This window comes from Lipomyces doorenjongii (assembly GCF_038497915.1).
Source record: "Lipomyces doorenjongii strain NRRL Y-27504 unplaced genomic scaffold V1508scaffold_34, whole genome shotgun sequence".
In the NCBI taxonomy this organism is placed as follows: Eukaryota; Fungi; Ascomycota; class Lipomycetes; order Lipomycetales; family Lipomycetaceae; genus Lipomyces; species Lipomyces doorenjongii.
The window spans coordinates 1-22,299 of NW_027118101.1; the positions used below are offsets into that span (position 1 = coordinate 1).

General features: G+C 46.7%; 9 protein-coding genes across 9 annotated transcripts; 4 read left to right on the top strand and 5 right to left on the bottom strand.

The window, feature by feature from the left end:
* On the top strand, window positions 1-1,391 carry V1508DRAFT_168296 (uncharacterized protein; the record flags this gene model as incomplete). Its single annotated transcript, XM_066936094.1, has 3 exons — window positions 1-566; window positions 665-1,279; window positions 1,366-1,391. Coding segments are annotated over 2 exons (981 nt in total), but the record flags the coding sequence as incomplete, so codon positions are not given.
* A 161-nt stretch (window positions 1,392-1,552) lies between these two features.
* V1508DRAFT_419675 (Tubulin/FtsZ, GTPase domain-containing protein) lies at window positions 1,553-3,643 on the top strand. The gene is made up of 5 exons (XM_066940630.1): window positions 1,553-1,653; window positions 1,876-2,670; window positions 2,729-2,951; window positions 3,000-3,211; window positions 3,276-3,643. Exons 1-5 carry the CDS (start codon window positions 1,617-1,619, stop codon window positions 3,356-3,358), a joined length of 1,350 nt encoding a protein of 449 aa, XP_066795024.1. The 5' UTR covers window positions 1,553-1,616; the 3' UTR covers window positions 3,359-3,643.
* A 117-nt stretch (window positions 3,644-3,760) lies between these two features.
* Window positions 3,761-9,803, bottom strand: V1508DRAFT_168363 (uncharacterized protein). The gene is made up of 10 exons (XM_066936095.1): window positions 9,295-9,803; window positions 9,121-9,241; window positions 8,742-9,065; window positions 8,567-8,687; window positions 8,447-8,517; window positions 7,314-8,395; window positions 7,120-7,263; window positions 6,920-7,065; window positions 6,659-6,867; window positions 3,761-6,612 (listed from the first exon to the last, which is right to left on the bottom strand). The coding sequence occupies exons 1-10, from the start codon at window positions 9,512-9,514 to the stop codon at window positions 4,077-4,079; spliced, it is 4,974 nt and encodes a 1,657-aa protein (XP_066795025.1). The 5' UTR covers window positions 9,515-9,803; the 3' UTR covers window positions 3,761-4,076.
* Window positions 9,804-10,003: 200 nt separating this feature from the next.
* Window positions 10,004-10,436, top strand: V1508DRAFT_398224 (BTB/POZ protein; the record flags this gene model as incomplete). Its single annotated transcript, XM_066938199.1, has 3 exons — window positions 10,004-10,188; window positions 10,239-10,375; window positions 10,432-10,436. 3 exons carry the CDS (start codon window positions 10,004-10,006, stop codon window positions 10,434-10,436), a joined length of 327 nt encoding a protein of 108 aa, XP_066795026.1.
* Window positions 10,437-10,475: 39 nt separating this feature from the next.
* V1508DRAFT_419682 (tRNA-splicing endonuclease subunit sen54 N-term-domain-containing protein) lies at window positions 10,476-12,057 on the bottom strand. The gene is made up of 5 exons (XM_066940631.1): window positions 11,822-12,057; window positions 11,644-11,772; window positions 11,107-11,588; window positions 10,885-11,056; window positions 10,476-10,821 (listed from the first exon to the last, which is right to left on the bottom strand). The coding sequence occupies exons 1-5, from the start codon at window positions 11,941-11,943 to the stop codon at window positions 10,566-10,568; spliced, it is 1,161 nt and encodes a 386-aa protein (XP_066795027.1). The 5' UTR covers window positions 11,944-12,057; the 3' UTR covers window positions 10,476-10,565.
* An 860-nt stretch (window positions 12,058-12,917) lies between these two features.
* V1508DRAFT_419685 (uncharacterized protein) lies at window positions 12,918-14,356 on the top strand. Its single transcript, XM_066940632.1, has 2 exons — window positions 12,918-13,240; window positions 13,297-14,356. Exons 1-2 carry the CDS (start codon window positions 13,060-13,062, stop codon window positions 14,241-14,243), a joined length of 1,128 nt encoding a protein of 375 aa, XP_066795028.1. The 5' UTR covers window positions 12,918-13,059; the 3' UTR covers window positions 14,244-14,356.
* Window positions 14,300-17,523, bottom strand: V1508DRAFT_372282 (uncharacterized protein). The gene is made up of 4 exons (XM_066937503.1): window positions 17,183-17,523; window positions 15,917-17,120; window positions 15,792-15,860; window positions 14,300-15,738 (listed from the first exon to the last, which is right to left on the bottom strand). Exons 1-4 carry the CDS (start codon window positions 17,343-17,345, stop codon window positions 14,439-14,441), a joined length of 2,736 nt encoding a protein of 911 aa, XP_066795029.1. The 5' UTR covers window positions 17,346-17,523; the 3' UTR covers window positions 14,300-14,438.
* Window positions 17,524-17,795: 272 nt separating this feature from the next.
* V1508DRAFT_419690 (thioredoxin-like protein) lies at window positions 17,796-19,043 on the bottom strand. The gene is made up of 5 exons (XM_066940633.1): window positions 18,850-19,043; window positions 18,621-18,665; window positions 18,279-18,523; window positions 17,989-18,223; window positions 17,796-17,924 (listed from the first exon to the last, which is right to left on the bottom strand). Exons 1-4 carry the CDS (start codon window positions 18,953-18,955, stop codon window positions 18,035-18,037), a joined length of 585 nt encoding a protein of 194 aa, XP_066795030.1. The 5' UTR covers window positions 18,956-19,043; the 3' UTR covers window positions 17,796-17,924; window positions 17,989-18,034.
* Window positions 19,044-20,180: 1,137 nt separating this feature from the next.
* On the bottom strand, window positions 20,181-21,397 carry V1508DRAFT_419696 (uncharacterized protein). The gene is made up of 5 exons (XM_066940634.1): window positions 21,139-21,397; window positions 21,033-21,077; window positions 20,917-20,970; window positions 20,791-20,853; window positions 20,181-20,717 (listed from the first exon to the last, which is right to left on the bottom strand). Exons 1-5 carry the CDS (start codon window positions 21,151-21,153, stop codon window positions 20,385-20,387), a joined length of 510 nt encoding a protein of 169 aa, XP_066795031.1. The 5' UTR covers window positions 21,154-21,397; the 3' UTR covers window positions 20,181-20,384.
* Between the last annotated feature and the right edge of the window lie 902 nt (window positions 21,398-22,299).

Here is a 22,299-nt window from a genome sequence, read left to right on the forward strand (position 1 = left end):
CAACAACAACAACAACAACAACAACAACAACAACAACAACAACAACAACAACAACAACAACAACAACAACAACAACAACAACAACAACAACAACATAGGCCACAGCTTGTATCAGTTCCGCGGCAACACCAATACTATTACCCTCCGATACGAAGCTCGAATGACGCAGCGGATCAGGACAATACATCGACTAGGCTCCAAAAAGCGTGGTCGAAGTCTCAGTCACCCTCCAATCCCCTGCCGCAGACGGCAGCCCAGTCGTACTATTCAGCAGCCAGTCTAATGCCTCCCGGGTACGGACTGCCTCTAACTAATCACCAGCCAGGAATTCCTGGTCCAGACATGTTGGAGACTCCTGCCCCGACATCGTCAATCTCACTCCCTATAGCCCAGACCCAGACCCAGACCATCCCGCTATATGGCCCACCACACTTGATGCATCCTCCGGAGGGACAGCAACCACATTTACAGCAGCAGCAGCCATCAGTCCAACATTCCGCGACTGGCTCTCACCAGGACATTCTCTTTCCCACAGCTGAGTCGCGGTCAAAAATGAGGCGATTCAGGTATGTTGTGTAATCCCTCGCATATTTTTCGTAGCGTTTTGACGTTTTGCATGAGACCATTAATCACAACCTCTGATTTCATTAATAATTATTACTAGACTAACGCATGCGCAAACACGGTTCTTGCTAGCAGAATTCGCGAGGCAACCGCATCCCGATGCTGCGCATCGGGAGAGGCTGGCTGCCGAAATTCCTGGACTATCGCCCAGGCAGCTGCAAGTATGGTTCCAGAACAGACGCGCGAAGTTGCGAAAACTCCCAAGGAATGAGAACACAGAACTGCTGACGCAACTATCACAGTCGCAGATGCCACAACAGAACGTCCTCAGCACGCAACATTTGACGAGGGAAGATCAACAATCGCCTCAGTCGTCGCTTCTCCAGCAGCCTCTGCAGCTGCTAACGACATCTCCACAATTACAGCTGGTTCACCCTCAGCGGCAAGTGACGAAGCAGGGGCAGGGGCAGGGACACACTCAAGGGTACAGTGCTTATCAGCCAGACGTCCAATAACCACGGTAACTATACCACACTCTGCTCCTCGAAGGCGGGGTGAGGTATCCAGGCGCAATTATTTAGCCAGAAGCGCGATTTCAAATTCAAAATTTCGACTTGGCTCTTCTGAATATTTATTGCATATAGTTTCGGAATCTCAGTTAATTAGAGTTGGTCAATAAGGCGCATTTGTGATGGGTATAGTACTTCACTTAATGGTATTTTTGCTCTCTTAGCGTCGATGTATGTATGGTTAGGAATTAAAATATGTTATATGGCTCTATGCTTCAATTAATATTCTTAGTAATATGCGTTAATTACATAATCCTGATGATGAACGATATTCAAATTGTGTCTGTGGGTTTGTTGCGCGCAAGAACGCGCTCTTGCGCCACAGTAAACAAATCGCTCGACACCGCCACACTACACTGCCACATAGACAATGGATTGGTTACTCGCACCCACAATAAATGGCGTCTCTCCTCCGCCGATACGCATCAACAAGCCTTCTTGAGCTCAAATCCCATCGATAGATACAAGCATTATTAATCCACCATGCGTGAGATTGTGTCCATCCAGTGCGGTCAAGCAGGTATGTTGTGGAACTCTGTATTATCGACGTATATATTGGTGATATCGGGCGCGTTGAATAAACGTCGGGGACCTCTTAGCGCCTGTGCAGACTATTCACGGTCGAATCACCAACAATGCGGTCTGTTGCTCCTTGTAAAGTGATATACTAACTTGTTTTTATAGGGTATGATGATGTTGATGTCATGTGCGAGTTGCGCACACTAACGAAGGAATCATAACAGTAACCAGATTTCTACCGCGTTCTGGAACACTATCACCGCCGAACATGGCCTCGATAGTTCTGGCCACTTGATCGACACGTCCGATACCCAGCGACTCGATCGGATCGATGTTTTCTTCTCAGAGGCCTCGAATCGGAAATATGTCCCGCGCTCCGTGGCCGTAGACCTCGAGCCCTCGACTCTCGACGCGATCAGATCTGGGCCCCAGGGAGATCTTTTCAGACCTGATAGCTTTATTTCGGCAGATTCTGGTGCGGGAAATAATTGGGCGAAAGGTTTCTATACCGAGGGTGCGGAATTGATGGAAGGTATTATGGATATCGTCAGACGAGAGGCAGAAAACACCGATTCGCTGCAAGGTTTCCAGGTGTCTCACTCGCTTGGTGGTGGTACTGGCTCCGGTCTTGGAACGCTGTTGTTGTCGAAGATTAGGGAAGAGTATCCCGATCGGATGCTCTGCACTTATTCAATCCTTCCGTCCCCGAAAGTATCTGACACTGTTACAGAGCCTTACAACGCCGTCTTATCATTCCATCAGCTGGTTGAGAACTCGGATGAGACATTTTGCCTCGATAATGAGGCACTGTATGATATTGCGACCAAGACCCTCAGAATCGCACAGCCTGATTATACTGATTTGAATCAGCTGATTTCAATGGTGATGTCTGGTGTTACTACATGTTTGCGATTTCCCGGTCAGCTGAACAGTGATCTGAGAAAATTGGCAGTTAATATGGTCCCATTCCCTCGGTTACATTTCTTCATGGTCGGATTTGCGCCATTGTTCGCCGTCAGTAAGTGACTGTTCGAGGAGGCCAGGTTTTACTGGGGTTGAGACTGACTCCTTGGTAGACACTCGTGCGTTCCAGCACCTCGGCGTTACTGAACTTACCCAGCAACTTTTTAACCCAGTTAACATGATGGCAGCCGCAAATCCGCTACATGGCCGCTATCTGACTGCGTCCACTATATTCCGAGGAAAGGTATCGACGAAGGAGGTCGAAGATTCTGTGCTCTCTATGAGAACTAAGAACGCGCCGTACTTCGTCGAATGGATTCCCAACAATATTCAAACGTACGTGGTGCGGTCCCATGTTAATCAACTCTGTCTAACGTGACGTAGGTCGATTTGCAACATTCCGCCTGCGAATCTCAAGACTGCGGCGACGTTCATCGGAAATTCGACTGCCGTCCAGGAGCTTTTCATCCGCACGAGCAATCAGTTCACTGCCATGTTCAGACGTAAGGCGTTCTTGCACTGGTATACTGGTGAGGGTATGGACGAGATGGAGTTCACGGAGGCTGAGAGCAACTTGAACGATCTTATCGCTGAGTGTATGTATATCTCTATTGCTTCGCATTTTACTGGTTCTTGATTGAGCTAATTCTTGATGTACAGATCAGCAGTACCAAGACGCGAATGTTGACGATGACGTGGAAGACTATCTGGCGGAGCAAGACGAGGTTCCACTGGAAGAGTAACTGTCATACTCCGGACAGTCGTTTGTGGCTGCTGAATTTTTTGGGACGGCCAAGTTGTTTGACTGCAATGGAAATTCAATGGCAATTTTCTTTCCTCACCGTCATCTTTTTATAGAAAACAATAGCATTCTGTTTTGTCGAGATTGTGGTGATGCGTTTCATTCTGATGTGAGTCGGTAGCTACGATTAATCTCGGACGGGAAGTTGTTGTATTTGTGTATTTATCTAGTAGTGTTTCCTGTTGTATTTGTGACGTATGTGTACAATAGTATTTATGTCATATTTTCCGTTGCAGAGAGTAAGCCTCTGGATTTGGTAGTCCCACTTACGTAGAATTCGGAACTCGTACTTGCGATACGATGCATTTAAAATCTTCAACAACGATTATACAAAAATATGATTCTAACCTTGACTGATTTTCTTGCCCTAGCGGACGAAGAATTTACTTTAGGTCCACCAAATCTCAGACACGCCACAAGTGGTTGGTGTACTTCAAAATTCAACTTGACTTCGTACCCGTCAATAGATCTATTAGTGAAATCCTGATTAATATTATACAGTTCCGAAACAACGACGAAAGAACCACAACTATAAGACAACGCCACTGGTAGGAAAAAAAACAAAATTCGTCAACCATAAACTAAATGTTTTCCACCATGCCCACCCGTTCCAATTTACAAAAATCCCACATAAACCCCCTGAAATACAAGGAATATATCTATGAGTATATTTTTATCGCACCAGCCCTGTCAGCCGAGATGATCAAGCCGTACGGTTTACATAGCAACGCGACGTCCAAAATCGTATCACTGTGGTTTTTGAGAATGTTCTGCTGGTGAGAAGTGATTAGAGTGTTTCGCTGCACCTGCGTCTGTGGAGCTGCAGGGCGAACGTTCATGTTCCGGCGTCGATTCGCTTGTGATGTGCGAGGAATGCCGTTCAGCGTTTCGCTACGGTCACTGTCGTCATTTGGGCTTGATGTAATCTCGGCTGGGTTGCGGAGCTCAGTGTGGATAGACAGGTGAGATGTCGGGCTCGAGACGCTATATGTAGGCCTGACGTACTCGATCATTGGGCCGCTGACAATACAAGACAAGTCAGGCTTGGCCATGTTCCAAAATCGCACGTGTTTATCGGCACCAGACGTGATCATGAACGTATCACTACTAGCAGGCCTAGACATGCCATTGAAAGAGTCTGACATGAAACTGGAATCACCCGAAAATGTAGTGGCCAAATCCGCAGCACCAATACAGAATGATCGGATTCCTTTTGCAATACTGGACTCTGTCCGATCCAGAAGTTGTACTGGATCGCTAGCAAATCGGCTCAGAATGCTCTCCGGAGACTCGTCGTCAACATTGACTGGCTCATATCGCTTCTCGATGCTTGCAGTCGTACCGCCGCCGTCAAGCGATGTCCTGTAAACCTCACGGCACTCGTTCTTCTCGACATCCCAAATTGTCACCTCATCGCCGTTTACACACGTACCACCAGCCACACAAATCCATTTACCTTTGCCACGCGTAGGATGCAGCCCAATGCGATGAATCGGGGTACCAGCCTGTAATCCCCAGGCCTTCAGACGAATCTGATACCGAATACTCCACACATCCATAATTCCTTTAGATGTTCCAACAACCAGCCACTCTCGCTTTTTGTCGACGCAGAAACAAGTCGACACGCCATGGTGTAATGGATTCTGGAACGTAAACTCCTCTCTCATGCTCCGCAGATTTAATCCCACTATTCGAGATCTGTTCGTTGCCACCATCAATATCGACCTTGACTGGATCTTGACGTTCTCCATCCAGACCGGCCATTCACCTTCGTCGAAACGATAGTTCCGCAACGTGACCAGCTTGCCGTATTTTGGGATGCCACGTCCAGTTGCAGTTGAATAATCGACTCGAACAACGTTGACGACACCATCTGTAGAACCACTGACAAAGCAATGTGTATTATCGATGAAACACAAACACCGCACTTTCGTCCCAGGAGAGTGTTTATATGTTTGTCGAGACCTATTCGTGACATTACGTTCAATCTGTAATGCGTCCCAAACTTTTACCGTTCCATCATCTGATGCTGTTAGGAAGAAGTAATGATCAGGCGACACCACAACCCGGTTAACTGGCCCCTTGTGTTCTTCAAAATGTGCAATTAATATTCCATCGGGCCGCCAAGGACCAGCAACGCCACTGCTATGTTTTACTAGTGACCGAGGACGAGCTGCGAGAGGAATCAAGGGTCCAAATTCCGGGATATCTTCCATAAACTTGTCAAGATAGACGGTGTCCAAAAGTTTCAAAATATACGGATCGTCCCCGGTGTAGGAATGACCTCTGTAAACGACCGTCTCGATCACTGTTTCGTTATCCGTAGGTATGTACTGTGAGATCTTCATTGGTTTCGCGCCGCCCTCCTTTGGAATCTGCCCCTTATCGTCTTTGTCTGGCACGGAGAGTTTGTCAAGACGTCCATACGCCACAGTCGGACTTGTGCTAACATCTGGGGGGGCCTTTCCAACATGATCCCGATTCTGAATAAAAGATGTAGCACTCGCACGACGTCGAAGCTCGCGGGAGGTCGTAACCTGTCGCTCCAGACGGTCATCTCCAGAGGATGATAGAGCCTGACCACCTTTGTTTGTGGGAGTCTGACTAAGTGGAGCTCCTTTTCCATCCGATGTACTGCTATACCTAACGTTGCTATAGTCAGTCTGTACATGTGCAGCAGTTGAACCATTGCTTCGCACTCGTGACGGACTAGTCATGAAAATACTGGCGGCCGATGGTCGAGGAGGGGACCCAACCTGAAATATCGGAGCCATCGTGCGCGGTGAACCTTCAACACCGTTAAGCCAATGTGGAGGGAAGTCTGTGCGTGTCAAGTTCATTGATGACGGTGACCGACGTTGGTAGCTATCTATGGTCTTCAGTGCATCCAGTAATGCTGTAGCTGCTTTAAACTGCTTGATCGTGGCTTCAGAAATCGGTGGCTTTGTCACATGTCGTCTTACTGTCGTTCTTGCGTCGTCGAAGAAATATGTGTGAAGTTGAATACCCAACTTATTGACCGAAATAACCGAACTCATGTCCGGTCCTGCTATTTGCTCTCGTCTGATCGGAGTCAACCTGTAGTTTTTGTTTGCCTTAGCTATACGCCATATGTGTTCTCGCAGAGCCACCAGCTTCCATAGATCTTCCTCTCTCAAGCCCATAACTTGAAGCCTCTTGAGCCATGCAATATCCCTGCAGATCATTAGCGTCGTTCTAAAAGTCAGACCCGCATACATACTCTTCCGTCTTGTAACTTTTCTCAGAAAATCCTGTGTCTGCTGAAGCCTTGGTAATAGGTAAATTATGTAATGACGAAGTGATAGAGTACGAACCGTCGAACATTGGAACGATATCCGACATTCGCTGTTCCTTAGCTGACTTCCAGAAATTTGAATTTCGTGCTTCAGTGGCCCACTTTATCGACGTATTAAGAATTATCCGAGACAGCTAATCAGGCGTTAGTAATTTCTCAACCTCAATGGCAATATATGGCGCATACTGGTGCCTTGCAGAAATCCTGAAGCATGACTTCCGAATAATCTAAAATTTCACATCTTAGGAACGGCTTGACGATAGGTCGAATAATGCAGTGCACATCTGCAGGCGACAGCCACTTAGTCGCCGCGGAAATAAACGCGAACACGCCTATATAAAAAGTTAGCATTCTATAGATAACAGCGCTAATACTTGTCAACCAACCTTGGCGAATCCATAGGTTTGGATGGACTGCAAACCTGACCGTGACGCGGACAAGATCCCACAAATTCGGTCTCTTGATTAGGCCCAGTTCTGCCAGACTCGTAAATGCATAGAGAACTTTCTCCACCACAAATTCTTCAGTATCTTGAGTCGAGTTAGTAGGTTAGTATGGACAAGACAATACTACCACGCACCAGCTAATGCTTGCACCATCAAAGGCATAATGTATTCCTCCAAGCTGTTTCCGCCAACAAATGTGGCCAGTCCTATGATACCATCGAAAAACGCACCGCGCAATAATGCATCCTTGTCATTCAGATATGTAATTAGGTGGCTTAGAATAATATCGTTCGCCTTCTGACTTCCAAAAAAGGCGCACAGTGGTGAGATCGACCGCAATAAAGCTCGTTTTACAGCAGAATCTGTGTCGGTTAATAATGACACAGCATGATCTTGAAATTGTTCAACAAGTTCCCGTCCCAACAAGTCGAAATATCCTTGAAATCCAATGTCACTTGCGATCCCATTCTCTGCCTCAGAGTCAAGAAGAGCGAATGAGAAACCATCTTTTCGGGCTTCTTGGGCCATATCCAAAAATCGCAAGGCAGTCTCTGCTAGAGTTGAAATGCATGATGCGTAATTAGCACGCACGAAGACTTCTTTGCTTGACAACAAAGGCTGCAATCTCGGCATGATGTACTCTGGAAAAACATTCTCATTTACAGGCGTAATCTTTTTCACGAGCGCCATTAGTTGCGTCAACGATCTCATTGCTGCCACTTTTACGTTCACGAAATCATCATCCAACAGTGCTACTAAGTACGGAAGACATCGATCCAGCTTTGCTTCGTCCGGCAATTGCTCACCCAATGCCAGGATTAGGTCGCACGCATGCAGTCTAGCAGTTGCTGTGGCTGTATTCCGAATAGCCGATACAACAATTGATAGAAATATTAAAGAGCCGCAATCTTCAGGCGTCTGCCTTGAAGCTATAGGTAGTGATGCATGGTAATTTGGTATGTCCAGATATACTGGGATTGGATCAACGCCCATTCGTGCCGCAGCATGATCATTAATCTCTCTTCGAGGTTGATCAAATTTCAAGAAATACGCGACCTTATCAAATTCATTATAGATCCTCTCAATTCGAAAATCTGCTTCGACACACTGGGCCGGTAGAGATCTATGACCTAACCGAAGAACGCTGGGCTCGGTGATATTCTGGACATACTCGTGCAGGAAATTGTAAAAATAGCTGGGAAACGCCTTGTCGCGCCTTTGATATATGTCAGTATACAGATTACTATCTCGGTCTGCATCATCTTACCATTCAGTCAGATATCCGGCTGCGGAATAGCGATCTTTCGGATTCAAGCTAATCATATGTCGAACAAGAGACTTCAACGGGTCAGCCGCAACTCGACGATCATAGCAAACGGAAGCATACCCTTATTTCGACGTCGTCAATCATTGATAGATCGGGAACGAATGTGCCACGCCGATATCCGAAAAGTTGTGACAGATTAAAAATAGGAGCTCCCTCTAGAAATAATTCTGCAATGACACATCTAGATCGACAATTAGCACTATATAATACCATAGCATTTGCAGCTCTGCCATACCCTAAACTGAATATGTCCATAGCATCCGTCAAGGACCCTGTCTTCTTTTCACCCGGCCCGTAGAATCGTTCTGGAGCCACGTAACATACTCGTCGCAGTGATGTATCAAAGAAGAAAGAGAAATCTGCTGGATCGTCTTCTGGAAGAAATGTGGGCTTGAATGAAGCGAAGTCAGTTAAATAGACCCAGTTCCATGCCGTGACTACAATATTCTCGGTTTTTATATCCCCATGGTGAACGCCACAAGAGTGGCATTTATCAAGTCCAGATAGCAGCTGAAACGCGATCCATCTCTTTTCGATATTTTCAAGAAACGGGCGAATACTTGCGACTAGAGTTAGCAAATTTGCGCCGATCATGTTCACCATGAACATCTTACCTTATTCTGTCATACAAAATGTTCCCAAGATATTGCCGGACAAAATATCCTGCTCGTTCTGTTTCGACAATCTTGCTATATCCTATCGCATGAGAGGCCTCAAGAAGAGCTTCACGCTCATCTGTTTCGTACTTAATATTTAATTCTTAAAAGTAGGCAAACTGGATCACGTACTAGTCAATTGTCGCTGGAAAGTTCGCAGAGATAGATTTGCCATAGGCTTGATAAATATCTTCACAATAACGAGTCCATCTTTATGCCGCCCTCTGACTGTCTTCATGAAGCGGGCTGATCCGCATGTCTTATCATACTGAATATCACCCAACTCGTCCACATACGAATCAATTCCCACGGTCGGCGCCGACGGCGTTACTTGCGATATCTGATTTCCCATGATAAAAGATCTTGAATCGCCACTCTGCGTCTTTATGCGTTCCCACAACGACACTCAATCCGATTAAAGCTGAGTTATTTGTATGAGCTTGGTAGCTCCGTCGATGACGAGGCAAACGGCCGTCCCTCTCCAAGGTGTCGGGTTCAATCACACGGGATTAGTGATACAATGCCCCTCGTTCTGGATTAAGTCCAGAATGTTGCACTTGCGTAGTAGCCGCGCACTGACGTCAATGCAAAAGAGCAGTTGGACTTAATGGTTTATTATCAAAGAATTAAGCGAACTCACTATGGCGCTATCAGGTGGGGTGTAAATGTTACCCTAATCCCTATGTAATGCGGCTTTTGAATCCGGGTAACAGGGTGTTTTGTGAGTCTTGACACACACCATAGTAACATTAAACCGCCTATCTCTTGGGTAACTCACTGTTGTCTGCAGTGAGCCAAACGCGGTCAACGGATATTTACGTATAGGCTGTAAGGACGGAAAATGAGTGGCGATAGTTCCAAGGACTCAAGCGATAAGGAGTATGTGCGTCTAGTCTCGTCAGATGGATTTGAATACTCAATACTACGATCCGCAGCAGCTGTCTCAGGAACGCTTCGGGGAATGCTCAGTCAGTCGTCGAATTTTGTCGAAGCAAAACAAAATCGCGTCGTTTTACCTAATATAAGGTATTGTATTGTTTAAAGAGATCATCTGTATAACTACGCTAATTCCATAGTGGTGTCCTATTGGAAAAAGTATGTGAATATCTGTACTACAACCTCAAGCATCAGAATAACCCCGGAAATATTCCCGAGTTTGATGTACCGCCAGAAATGGCACTAGAACTATTGGTTGCTTCTGATTTCTTGGATGGTAAGGACTGTTTCCATCAGAAGTGAATAAAGCAGCGGGCTAATATGAAAATTTAGTTTAATTTATTGGACTTTGGAGTTGGGGCTGGTCTGCTTAGATGTCACCTTGCAACGATAGGTGCAACGCCAAATGTGCACTTCATCCTATCCTATTATCTCAGAAAACTATTGTACAATATACTCAGCTATGTCTATTGCTTCTTCGTTGGGCGATACTTCGTTGTCGTGCTATTAGCAGCCTTCTTCTCAAAGATACGCTCATCTCCAAAAGAAACGTCACCGAACTTGACGAAACTAATAATACCGCAATCAACAACACCAATAATCACGTTCTTGTATCCATCTCTCAATCTCTGCTGAGAAGTTGATGTAGACCCGTGTGCAGTGGGCAATGTTGAAAACAAGGCATCCGCCTGCGCCAACGTAGGCATTTTATCTTTCTGCGCACTATTATAAATCAGCCGCTGTCTATATCAGCAACCTATATAGAGACACCTCAAATATACTTACTTCACGACAACAACTCTGAAATCTGGTTCTCCCGGGTTTGACTTCTTAAAAGATGGTCTGGGCTTCCAGATATTATAGGCTACCCTAAACGGAGCTGTAGTGGATTTGGGAGTAACAATCGGACCTCTGTGACTGTAAAATGGAATTATCTGTAATGCATTGTAAATTGAGTCTGGAATTTTAATTAATTTCCTTCCGATATAGATTTGGAAGATATCCTACCGTACGATCTCCATAGACCTCCACAAACAATTGGCCCGAAAGACGGGATTTTCTTCGCAAAGACACACCGCAATCCTATACAGAAAGAAGCGAACTTTTGTACTAAAAATTTCCACAGTTTCTGTGCCTGGTTGCTGGTCGGCTTCGGCACTGTCTCTTCTTCAACGTACCCGTCGAACGAAGCTGCCCTTTGCACTATGAATCCCAGTCGTTTTAAGTGAGCATATACTAAATATCGCTCATGACCGTGGCAAGCACCCAAGCACGCTGCATAGCACCCTTGCAAAGAAATATTCGTATCGCCATGCGCATTATATAGAGACATGCTTCCTCGTTCCATTAAGTATATGACTTCTTCTGGCAAAAGCCAAATAATGCCGTTTGAATCGGCTTTGCCTATACTTTTGAAATGTGGACCCCGCGCAACCAACACTTTAGCTTTTCGTAAATGTGGATACCAGATGCCCGAAATATGAACCTTGCTTTGCATAGAATAAAGTTAGGTACAGAAAGAAAACTGCCGTGAGATATTTATACCTTGTATGCCGTCTTTCTCCATTTAAGGCTATATACATAGCCTGTCTGCTCTCATCAAGATTGTTCCTGTCAGACGAAGATCCCGTCGGCTCGTATTCCTTCTCGCCTCTCTTAGGCAATGACCTCCTACTGCACTCAGTTGTTAGTAGTCCTCTATACCACTGGATCATAGCCTTACTTAGATCCCATTGCTGTTAACATTCGCCAGTCTTGCTGCTCATCATCGGATTCTGCATCTTCCTGCTCTCCGCGGCCTTGCGTTGCTGGAACATTGTCGTAGTCCTTGTCAAGGTCATCCATAATAAAAAAGTCAGTCAGTAAACGGTCGACCTGTACTTTGCATGTCTTCTGCTACCAAGCCCAAATTGTTTAAACTTAATACATATGTGGTGGCACTACATCCATTATGGTGGCACTACATCCATTACAGCCGTTCAACAGTAAAATTATCATTGTTAGTCCCAAGGGGTTTGTATTTACTGGGACCAGCCCCTGAAACTGACGTCAGATGTCAACGAGATGATTGTTCGCTAATCCTCATATCGACTTTTATCATGTAGTGGTGAAGCCTTACAATTTGTATGATAGCGGCTAGGTGATCGGTGTTTGGCATGATCTTGAAAGTATTGGAATGGCGGTCATAATACCATTCTTCACGCCGTAGCAATGTCGTTGAGTCCTAATATTATAATACACTGATTGCTCTGATGGATTTCGGTTGTGCGGGCGGAGGGCATTGCTAGAATGATCTGATTCTAAGAGCCACCTCTGCTCCGCGTTCACAGTGAACATCCAACGTCAAGGGAACTTATACCAGTGTTTTACAGAAGATTTCTGCTCTGCAGAAAGTCCTTCTTAGAACTCCTGCGTTTTCTTTTTTATTCACCGGAACTGCTCTGCATGTCCATTTTCACCCCAGGCCTATGAGTTCACACTAAACCTGTTTCTATGACTTGTCACATTTCGGCTGACGTGAACTCCTAACTGTCTCTGACTATTACAGATTTTCGTCGCTCTTTGGTCCGAAAACTTGTCACGGTGACGACGATTTAAGTATGATACCCCTTCAAAGCTTTCAGCTAGCGACAATGAACAGGGCAAGGAGGATAGAATGGCTACTGTCGATGTCCAAGGTGTCCCAGAATATACTTGCGCCATTACGATAATAGACATATCCAAAATAATTAGAATCTGTAGTTGATCTTAATAACAGTTGGATAACACCGGGTTGTCCCAATTACATTTACCCTGACTTACTTCTAACATCCCAACGAGCAGGGAGAAGGGGTCAAGCAGCATTAATCATCCATAACCGCACCGATCCATTGACAGAGTACTGAATTCCTGGTCAGTCTCGTCTATATTTGATTCGATTGTATATTATTGATAAATACGCGCTATTTGTTCAACGAAATAATGCCAACAGCGCAAGATCCACTACAGATTTCGAACATCCTCGATATTCTGCGTCGCACGCTGACCCAAGCCGATCCATCGCGAGAAATATCGTCTCCAATTGAATCGCTGGCCTTAATTTGCCACAGTGCGATGTTAGCAGTGGGATTCCAATTTCTAGGAACTGATGAAGATAATTCAAGTATGTATCCAATTCTGCGCTAGGTGCAATTAAATGCTAACGATGGCTTGGAGCAGATAGCGATTCGTTACCAAGCGTAACGGCCTCACAGTCGCATTTTTCATTCAGATATAAGCATAATCAGTCTTCTCTATCTCCATTTCTTCTCACAATTTCCAAACTGGGACCAAAATGCGTGATATCAGCGTTATCCCAAGGCAATGATGAGCACACTTTCAATTTCGACGTTAGGATCAGCGACATCGTCCCTTCGTCCTTGACATTCCCCAGGTCACCCTCAACGACATTCACGACATCAGACGAATCCGTCAGGAATTTTATTACCGCGTTCAAGAAAAACATTGTTCAAGCGCTTATCCCAAGTCTGCAGAAAGAAGGATACACAGAAGAGCGTGAAGCTTCAGAGCAAGACTCCCACGACAACCTCCCACCGCCACCATACTCCGACCGAAGTGAGCCCGAACGACCCTCAGGTGGCAGGCTTCCCTCGCCATTTTCAGGTGGGGTGCCGGTTCTGCCACGTCCAGAACCTGTACCTGGAGTGATTCCACGGCATCCGGCGCCGGCACCCTTAGCGGGTCCGCCTGGGTTTGAAGACGAGTACGAGATACTGAGTGGGCCGCGGGGGGCACTGCCGTTTGATGGCCGCTCTCCCTTTTCGATCGGTGACGATGACTTGAATCCGCCAGGGCTTGGATCGCGACCGGGGCTGACGCCCGGGCTAACGTCGCCGTATTATGGCGGTGAGGGCATGAGGGGTATGTATCCGTCCGATGATCATCCGCTGTTTGCCGGTCGGCGGAGTAATAGCGGTGCTGGGTTGGGTGCGGGTAGTATTAGGCCACCAGGAGCGAGATGGGACGAGCCATTTGACCCGTCTGGTGGGTTAGGAGGTGGAGGATTGGGCAGGCAAGGTGGCCGAGGTGGATTCCCTGGTAATGGTGGGTTTCCTGGCAGTGGTGGTTCTGGTTCTTTCGGCGGCTTTGGTGGGGGATTTATTTGAATCTATTGTCTCATTTCTATTCAGGAGTTTTAAGCGATCAATTTTGGATTTCCAAACAGTAATAAACACATTCCTTTATTATATAATACATACACCACGCAATTCCAAAAAGTATATCTATAAATTGTTCTTCAAGTGCATTCAAAATGGCCCCAAAATATTCCCAAAACAAACGACATCCAAGACTACTATAGTTTAAGTTTCCCTTTGACGCTGCATATTCTCGACAAGCAGGGCATTCATATGTTCGAGTATTTCCTTCATCTTATACACCTGTTCTTCTAGCCCTCTGATCCTAAGGTTCGACTGGTCAGTATATAAGCCAACGAAATCGTCATCATCCTCCTCATCCTCGTCGTCATCCACTTCTTCAATATCGCTGTCATCTTCGTCATCAATGTCATCCATATAATCATTGCCTTCGCCGCCCGAAACACCCTCACGCCCATCACCGACCGTACTATTCTCGGACCGCGCTTGGGATGGGAGCGACGACATTTTGAATTCCTCTTCGTCGCTTCCAAACTCCGACGCAGTGTGAGTGGCCGCTAACGCCTTCGGGGCATCATCGTGATGCATTGCGGCCATACTGCTAACATCCGAAATCTCAGATCTTGCATCCGACGCCATGGCAGGCAACGTTACACTTCTTCGTCTCCGCAAGTCGCGGAGCAACGAAATCGCAATTTTACTCCGTCTGATCTGTTTCAAGTGCGCGGAATCGCTGCCGCCTGATATACCACTCGACTTCCTGTCTCTTTTCTGAGGCGTCGAGAAAGTTGTCGCACGTCTGAGAGTCTGCTCAGGGGACGTGGCCGTCTGCCCATTCTCACTGTCAGGTACGGGAATATTAGCGATCGACCCCATCGGCGCACTGGACGCGAGCGGTGGCCGCTCAGGAGATTTGTTTGCAGCGGTCGCATTAGTCGACTGCTTGGCCACAGTCGCGCTTTTCCTGGTTTTTCTTCTCTTCGCGACATCCTTGTTGGCGACACCGATACCGTTTGCGCGACCATAGCTGTCGTTCCTGCTATTACTGGGCCTACTCTGCGACCCGTCTTCGCCGGCTCCGAACACGCTACGTACAAGTTCCGGCTCGGTACCCGACAACATGACTTGATTAGCGATAAGCAATCCCTGTGAAATACGGCCCCCGCTGCCTTGTGTAGCGTACGGAGACCCGTATTGTGGTGTCCAAAGTCTCTTCTTGCCGTTCACAGAGCGAAGGTGCAGAAGCGAGGAGTGCTTCTCGCGCATTGAGGCTGCGAGGTGGTATCGCACGTTCTCGTACATCCAGAGTAACGCGACAAACGGTGCGTGAGTGACCTTGAGGGTATAAATGCGAAGATTGCGATATTCGCTGCGGTTGAGGAACAAGCGGATGGGACGAATCAAGATGCCTATGAGATTCAATGGCGGGTAGAAGTAGGTTACACGGTCGGAGGTCGTGATTGATTCCATCACTGAGGATGAAAAGAGTAGCATGTATTCCTCACTGAATCTCTATTAGTAATGCACATGATACCGTGATTTGAGAACAAGTCTTACTTCGCGTTGTTCATCATTCTGCCGAAACGCTGCGATAGAATGGAAATGACCACTGTGATGAGCAAGACGCTTTTGTAACCATGTTAGCTATCAGTCCGGACGCTAAGCCTATAGATAGTGCTCACTTGGTCAAAATAACAAAAACCAGCATCAGCGGCGGCCCGAAAATCGGAGAAATCTCAGACGCGGCATCCAGTCCGTCGTACGGAGCACCAAAAAAGACACGGATCAGTAGCCATGCCATGCCATTCACAGTAAAATGGTCACGCCCAAGAAAACTGAATGTCGTCAAAAATCCAACGTACAAAATCACAATCAGCACCAAGACTTTCAAGAAATCTTTGGTCATCTGTTTCAAGCAGGGCAAGAGAGTTCCAAAATACGGCGAAATAGCCAATGACGAAAACACACGCGGTACTAAAAGCAATGCTTCAAGCGACAGAACATCGAACGCGGCGTGCGCATACCGTTCTTGGTTTAATGAAAACACACTAACGACTCTAACAACAAAAAACGTTAAGAAAATAACGATCATTGCCAAATCAAACGCGCTCCAATAATCCGACGCATAGTATCGTATACTTCCCGATTCCCTGACCTGGCCAATCTCCTCATACACGAATCCCGCAAACCAGACGTCGAGCGCGATTTCGAGGGCTGTCACACGTGTGATATTTCGTTCCGTCAACACAGCGTAGTATAGCGCGAGTAAGACCGCGTAATTCACCATCATAAAGAACATTCTGTATTTCGGTACACGTAGACGAGAATACCAATCGTTTCCGGGTCGCCTGGGGTTATAGAAAGATGCCTTCTTTTTGGACTGAACTGAAATGCTGTCCCAGAACACAATTCTACCTTCCCATATCGAGGAAATCACATTCTCAACAGACCGAGATAGCAAAAACTTTTTCGCGTTACCAAGAATAGCTAGTTCTAGTGCACTCAAACCCATAGCAGATTCCGTAACATACGGCGTGCCTTCCCCAGCGTCTCTCTCAATATCGATATCTGCCGAAGCCGTAGCCGCAGCACGGTGATCCTCGAGTAAAGACGTGGCTTCCGTCACCGGCGACGTAGCGTAAGACGCAGACTGCGACGGAGTTGTTGTACCGGATGTGACTGTGTTTTTCCGCGGAATCTCGTATGTCAGGTACTGGATCAGCTCCGGCTCCGGCAAATGCCCGGCATAGCGAAGAGCGACGAGTTCAGCGGTGAAAGCCCGCGCTTCGTGAATCGCACGGTCATCTTCCTGGACAGAGAAATCAATGCGGGCAGCTAATAATGCGGCGATAATTGCGGGGTGTCGGGTCTGCTCGAGTGATCGTACTGCGAGCGGAGAGAGTCAGTCGAGAAGTTTTCAATTTGCCCATATGAATCTGAATACGTACCAAGAGGTCTTATCAAGTGCGTCGAAATTGGTGGACCACGAAGCTGTTCGTATGTATACGGCGAATCCACTGTCCGCGCAATATGGAGCTCGATTTGGTATAATAAGGAGGAGAAGGGGAGGTGCTCGTCAAAGGCTGCAAACGGCTGTGCCTTGCGATCCATAATGCTCTAGAGTATCGCGTTATCGGCAGTGATCCAGCAGTACTCCCGACTTAGCCTCTCTAAATCCTGTCTTATGTGTGTTATGTGGCTGAGCTGTTGTGAGCGAGTCAGTTAATTGCCGAGGCTCGAGATATGCGCTGATATTTGGGACGTCGCTTTGACGGACTTAAGTGTCTATGCCAGCAATGAGAGTTTCGGATCGTTGATGCAACACAGCGATAGCTGGTCGGCGCGCCCGAGCCGCTCTGAAGCTTTCGGTTACAGTTATTTTGGTATGCAGATGCCGAAAGATCCTCCCCATCCAATGAGCCAGCCTCAAGAAGGCATATTTCGTCCATCTAGCACCATAATACGCAGCTCTACACACAACATTTAGCTAGCCCCTGACTTACAGTGAATACTTCATGATATGGAGGATTCAACTTACAGGAACAATATCAACCGAAAGATCATTTGAGTCAAAAAATACATTCTATTAGCTAAGTCCTTCTATGGACGAATAAATTATCTATTGCCATCTCTAAGTATGTCACACTCATCGTCAAACTCAAATATACAAGTCATGGGCCTCTCGCTATTCTATTGACATAAATACTGTAAATCTGTAACGCCCATCAATCTATGATTCCCTTCTATTTCTTACCAGTAGTGCCGCCTTTCCGAATATTCAGTACAACACCATATCACACTTAGTGCTTGGAGAAGTACTCGAGCGACCCCTTAGGATCGGGCTTCATGGTGTCGTCACCCTTCTGCCAGTTGGCAGGGCACACCTCACCGTACTCGTCGGTGAACTGGAAGGCATCAAGGAGACGCAGTGTCTCCTCGACGTTGCGGCCGACGGGAAGGTCGTTTATGGTGACCTGTCGCACATTGCCCTGGTCAAATTGTAAGCAATAATCCAGATTGTCGTATAATTGAAAGGATGCGTACCTTGGGGTCAATGATGAAGATGCCACGGAGAGCAACACCTTCGTCCTCAAGAAGGACACCATAGTCCTTAGAAAGGGTGTGGTTCTTGTCCGAAATCAAGGGGATGTTAATTGGGCCGAGACCACCATCCTTGCGGGTAACGTTCGTCCATGCAAGGAGAGAGTACTCAGAGTCGACGGAAGCGAAAGCAAGCTCAGCTCCACGCTCCTTGAACTTTGGGGCAGCATCGGAGTAGGCAATGATCTCTACAGTAGGGTTCGGGTTAGTCACCAGTCGTGGAAGTCCGCAGAACACATGAACCACGGACCCATGATACACAACAATTGAAAACTTAGTACATACCAGTAGGACAGACGAATGTGAAAGCCATGGGGATGAAAGCAAGAACTAGACAGAAAGTTGCGGTCAGTAACGAGTCGACATGTCACATAGTCAACATTGCATCAGCAACATTGTCAATTGCGGCAGCAATTCCAGCAATAAATAGCCAATTTCATGTCAAACAGTAGATTACGTCTACCGGATCATGCTTGTACAAGCAGTTGACAGATAATTCGAAAGCGAAACTTACTAAACCACTTGCCCTTGAACTGTTCAAGGGTGATCTCCTCGAAGGCGCCGTCGATAACGGCGGTCTTATTGAACGACGGAGCAGGTTGCTGAACAAAGACAGTCATTGCGATTAACGGAGTGTAGATTTGCAAGAGGAAAGCAAATTGATGCGGATGAACAGAGGTTAACAAATGTTATGAGAATGGAAGCGAGAAGGAAATGGAAATGGAAACAGTTGGGCGCAGGCCGATAAGCATATATAGCGGCCTGGCAGCACGTCTGAAATGGAGACGAATGAGGACCAAATAACGGATGCACATAAAGTTTAGGGCACAAATAGTACATTGTTTGACGAATACGCCATTAGGACCACGTCTGCTTACGTTATTCTGTGGTCTGGGCCAGACCTCAAGCCATTACACATCCACGTCAGCGCGCAGACCACCACCGGCATGCTTAGTTGACGTCGCCACTCAAGGTACGGGGCCAATTGAAGTCAGCGTAGTACCTGTCTCTATCTATTCATAAAACTCCGTCATCTACTAAGTCTTTGCAAGGTCCAATCATCGGCACTGTGCTGATTTGTGGTCGCAAATGCGAGGTATTGGCCGGCAAAAACGCTGCGAGCGATACCGGAACGAATCGCTCTCGAGAGGTGGCCGAGGCTCGATGGACAAATAGCTTGTCCCCTGAAGCACGTTTCCAAAGTAGCCGGAAAGCGCGCACCTTTCCGATAGTTTACGTTCCCCCCCGGCCAACCTTGTCTTGTTCTGCAATCGCAGTCTGCTACCATCAATACTCTCTGTTGTCAATATGTTGCACTGCCTGCTGTTGCTACTATCTGCTTACAATTGCCATGATTTGGCGGCTCCGGCGGATCTTTGCAGCACTGGGAGGGCGGTTCCGACGATAGTTCTCCAGGGCCCCTAAGTCCCCACCACTGCGAGCCGCTCGAGTTTGCGCGGCGCAGTCAATGGGTTAGTCAGGGTCCATTTTCTAGACTTCGTCCCTCAACTGTGGCCATCGCTTGGTAAACACCGAGATGGCACCACTGGTCAAATTTCATGCATTGTGATAGCTTCTCCGCATAGTTCCGCTGACAAATGACGTGAAACGCATGGCTTGGAATCTTCCGCCAGGGCAGTTCTCCTTGTGGCGTTAGTCATCCCTCATGCACTAATCAGTGAGTGGCTTGACTGCTCCGGTCGGATTAATTTTTTTTTTTCATTTCACGACATCGCTGTTACCTTTAACCAATGTCTAGATCTTAGATATAATTGCACAATTACGTAAATTGAGGTGGTCAAGGGCACCATGAAGGAGAATTAATTTCAATTTTCGATAGTTAACGGTAGAACCAATTGATGTTGTAATTCAAATCAATACCCTTGTACACTAAAGTGACCGTAGCCAACTTATATCTTAGTTAATGTGTATCAAACAAAACGCCTATTCGTATAGCACACAATAATACACAGTCCAAACACCTAATATACATGCCGTCGTAGTCCGCATACATGTCATTGCTAACCATTCAATCGGTCTCAGTCGGTCTCAATCGGTCGGAAATCTCGGGTCATAGTGCTCATAGTCGCCATCACTCTCAGTATCCGATCCTTCATCTGTTTTGGCCGCAGCACCGCTTGTTGTCGTTCCCACCGCATGATCAGTCGTGGTTTTGCCAGAATCCTGCTTCCTGTCCGCACCCACCCGCTTGAATCCACCACCAATAGACTTAAATCCAGCGCTTTTATTGGTACTGCTCGAGGTACCAACGTTCACACTGTCAAGTGCAATCGCGCGCATACCAGACGCTTTTGCTTCTCGTTCACGCCGCTGCTGTATCGATGATGTATCTTTTTGCATTTGTCTCAACTCGTTGAAACGCTGAAATTTTCTCGTTAGCCGTTCCATAGCGTTTCATCAAGAGCGTTTCATCAAGCATAGATACTAGACATACCTTCCGATGTTGGTGTTCATAGCTATTAGTGTGATTTTCGTACTCGTCCATCCGACTATAGCCCTATTCAACAGATTAACATCATCATTTTGTCTTTCCTGATTAAAATGTATTAATTCTCTTTACTTTCAGACACAGATCGCAGTAGAAATTCTTTAGCGCTTGCTTCGCCGCTTCAGTCTAAAATCTCAGCGTCGTAAGCAGATGCACCGGGGTTATTTCAAAAAACTAATGCTACACACTCTCGGTGCAGGATTGGCCGTCGCACGTCGTGGAGGTGGACCATTCTATCGCTCATCGTCAGTCATTATTGCACTATTGCAACATAGTCTGAAAATCACTACATACATTTGTCCGCGACATGTTTTAACTGCCCTGATGTTCGAATTCCTGAGAACGTGTGCAAGATAAATATGTTTTCAACTTTTTGTATTGCAAAGTCAATGCTTTCGATTTCAGTGGTATTCATAAGTTAAAGAAATCGTAAGCAACTAGAGGCCCGCCACTTGTCCTATTATTTCTCGATACGGTTTATATTTCTGCGTTGAGAAGTTCGGGTTGTAAACGTGACGTCAAGACACCAAGAAAAGCAGTTAGCCCCAAACGCCATCGACTGTTCGAAAGTTAGCGAGGTGGGTGACCGACGGGCTCAGATAGGGAGTTTCGCAACACCACCACTTTGTTGAAAAATCGCAGACGCCTATGCCATTCTCTACTGGATATCACACGTCTCTGGGCTACAGCTGTAGTCGCCGAGTCTTGCGTCTGTCTGTGAACATTGGACTTTGTCGCGCTCTTTATTACTGCTGTAGATGTATCGATAGGGGCAACTATGGGAAACTCTCGGTTGATCATTTATGGCGAGGTTGGGTTCCCGGTTGTCATCGAAAATCAGACGACTTTCGTCGTGGTCCTGAACAGGAACTGATATGACAAGCCGAAAGGATGATGATAAGAACGCTGAGCATCGTTGCGCGGATGAGAAGCTGGGTACATCTGGTCCTTCCGGTATTTACGTTGGAACACGATCAAACGACTTCAAGAATGCCGCTACAAGGTCAAGTTCGACAATTGGGATACAATCGTTAAATTCAAAACTTACACAGACCGAGAGACGGATCTCGAAGAATGCTCCATAAGGACTTGCGACCATCTCGATTGTCTTCGTCCCCTTCGGTTAAGCTTCAAGCGCAGAGTGATCTCCATTGATAAGAATCGAAAACCCACGAGAAATCCTGCGCGCCAACTGTGATTTCTGGGTCGAAATCTTCTCTCGGGATACACCAACCATAGCGAGCCTGGGCAAGCATTTATCCGTCAAGAAGCAATAGAATTTACATTTCGCTTCCATTTCGCCGATGCAGCAGATCCAATGCGTGCGCCGCGTTCTTCAGCACAGACTCCACCACAATGCACGTCAGTCGATCGCGAATATCGCGCAGTGATGTCAAGAGCAGGGTCTATACCGCCTGAGATACCCATCGATAACGTAGCGGACGCCTCGGGGAA

Excerpts from the sequence above, each read along its gene's own strand:
- V1508DRAFT_419675 (XM_066940630.1), top strand. The coding sequence starts at position 1,617 with ATGCGTGAGATTGTGTCCATCCAGTGCGGTCAAGCAG. Across the intron at positions 1,654-1,875 it reads CATCCAGTGCGGTCAAGCAG|GTAACCAGATTTCTACCGCG; the intron begins GTATGTTGTGGA and ends GGAATCATAACA. Across the intron at positions 3,212-3,275 it reads GAACGATCTTATCGCTGAGT|ATCAGCAGTACCAAGACGCG; the intron begins GTATGTATATCT and ends CTTGATGTACAG.
- V1508DRAFT_168363 (XM_066936095.1), bottom strand. The coding sequence starts at position 9,514 with ATGGGAAATCAGATATCGCAAGTAACGCCGTCGGCGCCGACCGTGGGA. Across the intron at positions 8,688-8,741 it reads ATGGACATATTCAGTTTAGG|ATGTGTCATTGCAGAATTAT; the intron begins GTATGGCAGAGC and ends TTGTCGATCTAG. Across the intron at positions 6,868-6,919 it reads AGGATTTCTGCAAGGCACCA|CTGTCTCGGATAATTCTTAA; the intron begins GTATGCGCCATA and ends ACGCCTGATTAG.
- V1508DRAFT_419682 (XM_066940631.1), bottom strand. The coding sequence starts at position 11,943 with ATGGATGACCTTGACAAGGACTACGACAATGTTCCAGCAACGCAAGGC. Across the intron at positions 11,589-11,643 it reads GGAGAAAGACGGCATACAAG|CAAGGTTCATATTTCGGGCA; the intron begins GTATAAATATCT and ends TTCTATGCAAAG. Across the intron at positions 11,057-11,106 it reads AGGTCTATGGAGATCGTACG|ACTCAATTTACAATGCATTA; the intron begins GTAGGATATCTT and ends TTAAAATTCCAG.
- V1508DRAFT_419685 (XM_066940632.1), top strand. The coding sequence starts at position 13,060 with ATGCCAACAGCGCAAGATCCACTACAGATTTCGAACATCCTCGATATT. Across the intron at positions 13,241-13,296 it reads AACTGATGAAGATAATTCAA|ATAGCGATTCGTTACCAAGC; the intron begins GTATGTATCCAA and ends GGCTTGGAGCAG.
- V1508DRAFT_372282 (XM_066937503.1), bottom strand. The coding sequence starts at position 17,345 with ATGGATCGCAAGGCACAGCCGTTTGCAGCCTTTGACGAGCACCTCCCC. Across the intron at positions 17,121-17,182 it reads GCACTTGATAAGACCTCTTG|TACGATCACTCGAGCAGACC; the intron begins GTACGTATTCAG and ends CTCCGCTCGCAG. Across the intron at positions 15,861-15,916 it reads GTTTTTGTTATTTTGACCAA|CGTCTTGCTCATCACAGTGG; the intron begins GTGAGCACTATC and ends TGGTTACAAAAG.
- V1508DRAFT_419690 (XM_066940633.1), bottom strand. The coding sequence starts at position 18,955 with ATGACTGTCTTTGTTCAGCAACCTGCTCCGTCGTTCAATAAGACCGCC. Across the intron at positions 18,666-18,849 it reads GTTCAAGGGCAAGTGGTTTA|TTCTTGCTTTCATCCCCATG; the intron begins GTAAGTTTCGCT and ends CTTTCTGTCTAG. Across the intron at positions 18,524-18,620 it reads CACATTCGTCTGTCCTACTG|AGATCATTGCCTACTCCGAT; the intron begins GTATGTACTAAG and ends ACCCTACTGTAG.
- V1508DRAFT_419696 (XM_066940634.1), bottom strand. Across the intron at positions 20,971-21,032 it reads CGGCCAATCCTGCACCGAGA|ACTGAAGCGGCGAAGCAAGC; the intron begins GTGTGTAGCATT and ends CTGAGATTTTAG. Across the intron at positions 20,854-20,916 it reads ACTGCGATCTGTGTCTGAAA|GGCTATAGTCGGATGGACGA; the intron begins GTAAAGAGAATT and ends TCTGTTGAATAG.